The following is a 5,658-nucleotide window of genomic DNA, read 5'->3' as shown; positions in this document are numbered from 1 at the left end:
TACGGATGGAATGGAAACGACTGAAACGACGTAAATTGACGTATCGGGGGAGGAGGAGAATGTCATTGGTTTATATGTCAAACAAATGTCATTGCTTCCTGTGAGTGATTTTGGACTATTCTAGGTAATATATCAGTACTGGTACACCATACCCTGCCTGTGGGCTTGTTGTAATCTATATTCTGCGGATGAAATTGCTTGCAGTCGATTTTAGGACGAGTACTTGAAAATTCACAAGAGATTTCAATTTATTCTGTTAGTTACAAGTGGATTTTATCATATTGTCTTCTATTCACACTCTATGGTACACTATTCAACTCACAGACGCCTTATGGAGGTCAAACTACCGTGAATTCGAATGCCACGTCACTGTATTTTTCTCAATCCTCCGAAACTTCAGAGTCTCCGCTGAACATTGTGATGGCTCCGAGCAGCCGAGGCACTAGCCTCATTGAGCTAAAATCCTGACATAGACTTGAAATTTGCGTTCAAGAGCGGAACAGGGGCTCAAGGAACCCCTGCACGAGTTATTTAAGTATCCGTTTCCGAGACGGATTTTCGGCCGCAGAGTGTACTGAATATTTATCTGAGCGCGTATATCAAATCTATACAGTGCTACAGATAGTCAGCGAGTATGCGGATGCAACCTGACTTACCGGTATGCCCACAAACAATGTCTGTAGAGTATACCTCGAGATTTAGTTATATTTACATTGAAAACAAGCCAGAGTTATATTTAACTCCCATGAAAACACCTTCAATTACAGTCGCTACATCAAAAATGACCCCCAGACGTAGTAGAAAGCTCTCCAGCAAGCATTTATGTAAATGTGGGCCTGGATGTTGGTCTGCCCAGATTTAAAATTAGGCTTGAATCAAGGATCGTGAATCCGGAATCGCGATGACACGGATCGGGCGCTAGCGCGACTATTCCAAAAGCGGGTTTCAAAGGAAGCAGCGCTTGTTACGAAAATGTGCGTCATTAGATTAAACAGCTCAGCTCTGCCCTGACACGCGTCCGACGCGTCGCGTCAAGTTCAGCTGACTTTGTTATCCGAAACCAATTCGCGTTTAGGGGTGCTCGCGTTCAGGGTCTTTTTGCTCGGGATGAGATGTGTCGCGTCGCATTCAGGATACCTGAATGCTGAATGTGCATTATGCGCGTGTTGTGCCAGCGGTACAGGACGTTATGTTGGATGTAAATGCACGTAATGTTGTGAAGCAACGTTCAACAAAACTACGGCCTTCTACGCGTAAGTGGATCTCCGGGTCTAGCACAATGATACGAGTTTACGAGGATGGAAAGCGGCTGTTCCAGTGCTCGAGCATGGAATGTAATTTGTGGATGTGGACAGTTTTCGGACATTTGTAGCAGGATCTTCTGCCTTGGAATTCAAGTTGGAGAGCAAACAGGGAAGTGGAATCACTCATATTCCCGGACTCCTAAGAGTCAAATTATGGCATTCCATAAAATAAATTTTACACTTCGTAAACGAAGTTGGAGTGAAGCGAAGACTAGTCTAATTGATGAAGCTACAGAAATGAGGTGATGTGCCAGCAAAATTACAACGTGACCTTGAAAACTTGGAAAAAAAGAGTATAAAGAGGGACTGGAATTTCATGAAACCCAGCCGTGCATTATGCCCTAATGCTGGATGTACGTCGACGTGTACCCGTCCTCGTCGTTACCTCCCTCGTTGCACACCTTTCTTTTTGCGTACCCTCCTCGTCATGCACCCATTGTTGTGCACCCTCCTCGTCGTGGACGTTCCTCATCGTCATGCACCCTCCTTGGCATCGCACTCTGCCTATGCCATGCTCTAGTATCAACCTTGGGCTCTCGGGCTACGTAATCTGGTTTCAACCTTGTAAGTTTTATACCTTCAAAGACTTATATAGTACTGACAATGTGTGCAGAATCAAATTTGAGATTCGGGTGTCCGACGAATGCTGGTAAAGGAATGCGCGGTAACCAAGAGGTATGTGACATTGGATATAGTGTTGAAAACATGTACTGACTTTGTATCAGTTTCGCCTTGAAGCTATGCATCGATACTCGCCTTGAGAATAAAGGGCCATGGTATTGGTAAGTGTATTGCTGTTCAGAGTGCTAGACATGTGCTTAACTGTTTTCCATAACCCAGATTACTCCGACGCAATGTATTTCTTCCCCGCGACTCGCTAGTGCCAGCATGCCTAAAGATGCTCTGAGGCAACATATCGTCGTCCGGCGAGCTAAACCCACCCGCTTTGCTTGTCCCAAGGACACCAAATAATGCCCCGACACGATATATCGCTGTCCGGCGAGCTGGACCCTCCCCTTTACTCGTATCGACTCCATGTGCGACCAACGGATGCTTCAACGCAATGCGTCGTCTTCCGGCGAGCAGGATCCACCACACTCCTTGTCCAACTACGCTCTGACGCTATGTATTGCCGTCCGGCGAGCTGGGCCCTCCTCTTTGCTTGTTTTGACTCTATGTGCAACCAGCGGATGCTCCAACGCGATGCATCGTCTTGCGGCAAGCAGGATTTAACCCACTATGCGCTGACGCTATGTATCGCCGTCCGGCGAGCTCAATTCTCCCCTTTGCTCGTCTCGACTACATATGCCCCAATGCAGCATATCGTCTTCCGGCGAGTAGGATCTACCCAACTCTTATCCATGTATTGCCGTCCGGCAAGACGCGCATCTCCTCCTTCATCCAATGTTGTCCAGCCTCTTTGGAGGCAGTGCTATGCACCCACCCAACTGGAGATGTATTGCTGTCTGCCGAACTGGATACAGCCTACTCCTCACCCAGCACCAGTATGGCGTTAGACAAACACGACACATCGTTGCTTTGACCCGGCGAGCAGGACTCACCCTAATTTCCGTTCAGCACCCTCGAGTCACCCCGCTATGCTCTGACACAACATAATGGCGTCCGGGGAGCTTTGACGCAGGGGTATGCTCTAGCGATTATTGTTGGACACCTCTGAAGTGGACCCGCGCGGGGCCCTTGAACCCTCTAACACGACGTAGGCGGGCCTATTGTCAACCCGGGAAGAACACGTATGACCCGTCGTTGTGGTAGGATGTTTGTCCCGTGACCTTGACAGATTTTCGCCGGTGAGTGATTTCCCTGTAGATAGACCGGTTACGCCCCATTCTGGCCTTCGGGCGGGGCTAACCTCTGCTTGTACGATAAATTGAAGGTGTTGGAATGCATGGACTACGCTCTTTTTTTGGCCTATTAATAGATCTCGACATTTTACCGAGAAAAAACTCGCCAGAAAAAGCAACATCTGCACATCATAAATAGTAATCTATCAATTTAGGTGGTCTGCCTCCCCTTCTTCCATGATGAACGCAGGGTATCATCCATCCGCTCACTTCCTGATTAGCTTATAAACTAGACTGTCAACTTTTCACTCCAACGACTTGTACGACTCCTTCCTGTACCATCCCGCTCGGTTTACGCCAAACTTTCTTCAAGGCCAACCACACTCTTTTTCAACGCGGCTCAACAAGTTCAAGTCAATGTTTCGAGCTGCAACCCTTCTCACAGCGGCCTTGTGGCTAAGCGGCGCCAACGCCCATCTTGCAGCTTTCCACAAAGGAATGTAGTCCTCATTTCAAAATGTTCAGAACCGCTGAAGAATCTACATTCTTTCTATAGGGTCCGCAAGCTGCGCAAGACTTGAATTCCTACGCGATTGTCCAGCTCAACTTTAAGGATTGGTGGTGTACGTGTTTTGCCGTTGTGCTATGTTCATCTCATTAAACAACACTCTGCAGTCCATCATATCAACAACGCAATTGTTAACCTAGTGTGACCTATATCCTCCTGCAGACGGGGACTTCCTCGAGCTGTGAGTCCCAACACACCTGTATTTTTGATTTCCGTCGTCTAAACCCCGACTTCAGTCCTGCTGGTGGAAGCTTCACCGTCGAGATCGCCTCCAACCGCGCAAAGACCACGCTGGCGTACAACGGGCGCGACACCTCAGAATGGCCAGACGGTGCGACATACCCCGAGGACTATGTGCGTGTCTTTCCCATATTCCTAGCAACTGATTAATTAACCCACTGTGCCTCACAGAATGTCCCTTCATGCATCACGTCCCCAAACAGTGAGCGGCCCTCGTTTCTTGGCGTTTTTGCTGATTCATTTTTGTGCAGTGCATGCCCAGAATCAGTCTATGGCGGCCGGAACCGCATTCGCAATCTCGTACAACGCAAGTCCCCAACTCTCGTTCAAAATCATATCTAGCGCTCACTTTGCAAATACTTTCTAGTCTGACATCAAGGCAGTAACTCCCCAGAACCTTGCAGTGTTCACTGTTCGTTATAAGTGAGTGGTTTTCATTCCTTGCAAATAAATCAATGACGCTTATCAATAAAATCCCCCACAGCACACCCTGGAAGCGCGTTATCAGCTACGATGTCCCGGCCAACTTGCCCGCCTGCCCTGAAGGAGGCTGCATCTGCGCTGTAAGCCGACTTCTATTCAAACTTCACATTTTTCGTCTAACTCTTTCCACAGTGGGGATGGGTCCCGAACGGCTGCGGCCAGCCGAACATGTACCACCAGCCATTCAAGTGCAAAGTCACCGGCGCGAAGAGCACTACGCCCATTGCACCCCCACAGCCACCCGTGTGGTGCGAGGGCAACCCAGGTGCCTGCGTCAAGGGCTCGAAGCAGATGATTTACTGGAACCAGAACGAGGGCAACAACATCGCTGTCAGTGGATACGACCTTTCAGGCAGCTTCAAGTCTCCAGCATACAATGCCAAGCTGGGTTTCGCTGATGGTTGGTTTCAATGATTATTTTTTTTTTATTTCGGATTGTAAGTGGCTGACCTGGCGTTTTTTTGCGATTCTTCTTTTCAGGCGCGCAGAACGATATCTTTGCCGGCGCTCCGAGTGCTCCCGCAGGCAACTCCGGTTCCAACAATTCTGGCTCCAACAACAACAACTCGGGCTCGAACAAACCCAACTCAAACAACGGCTCAGGCTCGAACAACGCAAACTCAGGTGGGAACACCGGTGCAAGCCCCGCCCCCGCCAACCTCGCCGCAGGCGCTTCTTCCTCTGCCTCTGCCTCCGCTTCTTCTGCATCCGCTGCTTCTGTTTCTACCAGCAACGACAACGGCAACCCCGCCCCGTCTTGCCAGAAGCGCTCGAGCAGGCGCAGGAGACGCGCTTTGCTTCCCTCCCCGGAGGAGGGCGTGCTCGTCAAGAAATCGCCCGAGCCCGAGCCACAGGTGAAAGTAGCTGCAACCACCGCGCACAGGAGGCTTCACGCGAAGAGGCAGTGGTTCTCACTCTGAGCGCCCTCCTTCTTCCGTCGTGCCTCCCTGCATACCATACATGTCTGTCCAAGTCTCCTCCCCCCCTTCCCATCTAGTTCAGTAACCGATACCCGGAGTTGATTTCCACCCACATACGCACCTATTCACTTTTTGCGGGCCAACATCACACCTCGGAGGATGAGAGGGAGGGGAGCACACGCGCGTGCATGCATGCTCGGAGGATCCCTTCTGTCCATCCCTAGACCGCCTGGCGCTCGATGCTGTCTGTTGTTGCCACCACCACCACCACCACCACCAAGCCCCTCGTGTATATCGTCCAGTCCAGTTCCCGCTTTCTCCTTTTGTTTTCTATTTCTTTC

The 5,658-nt window shown here is 49.8% G+C and overlaps 1 protein-coding gene across 1 annotated transcript; it reads left to right on the top strand.

Moving 5' to 3' along the window:
* Positions 1 to 3,523: 3,523 nt before the first annotated feature.
* On the top strand, positions 3,524 to 5,317 carry JR316_0003013 (uncharacterized protein; the record flags this gene model as incomplete). The annotated part of the gene is made up of 6 exons (XM_047888794.1): positions 3,524 to 3,606; positions 3,911 to 4,028; positions 4,282 to 4,337; positions 4,399 to 4,477; positions 4,530 to 4,797; positions 4,878 to 5,317. The coding sequence occupies 6 exons, from the start codon at positions 3,524 to 3,526 to the stop codon at positions 5,315 to 5,317; spliced, it is 1,044 nt and encodes a 347-aa protein (XP_047751168.1).
* Between the last annotated feature and the right edge of the window lie 341 nt (positions 5,318 to 5,658).

The sequence above is a fragment of the Psilocybe cubensis genome, chromosome 3 (genome assembly GCF_017499595.1).
Source record: "Psilocybe cubensis strain MGC-MH-2018 chromosome 3, whole genome shotgun sequence".
In the NCBI taxonomy this organism is placed as follows: Eukaryota; Fungi; Basidiomycota; class Agaricomycetes; order Agaricales; family Agrocybaceae; genus Psilocybe; species Psilocybe cubensis.
Note: the sequence above shows the minus strand (reverse complement) of the source record. Positions and strands in the feature narration are given on the sequence as shown.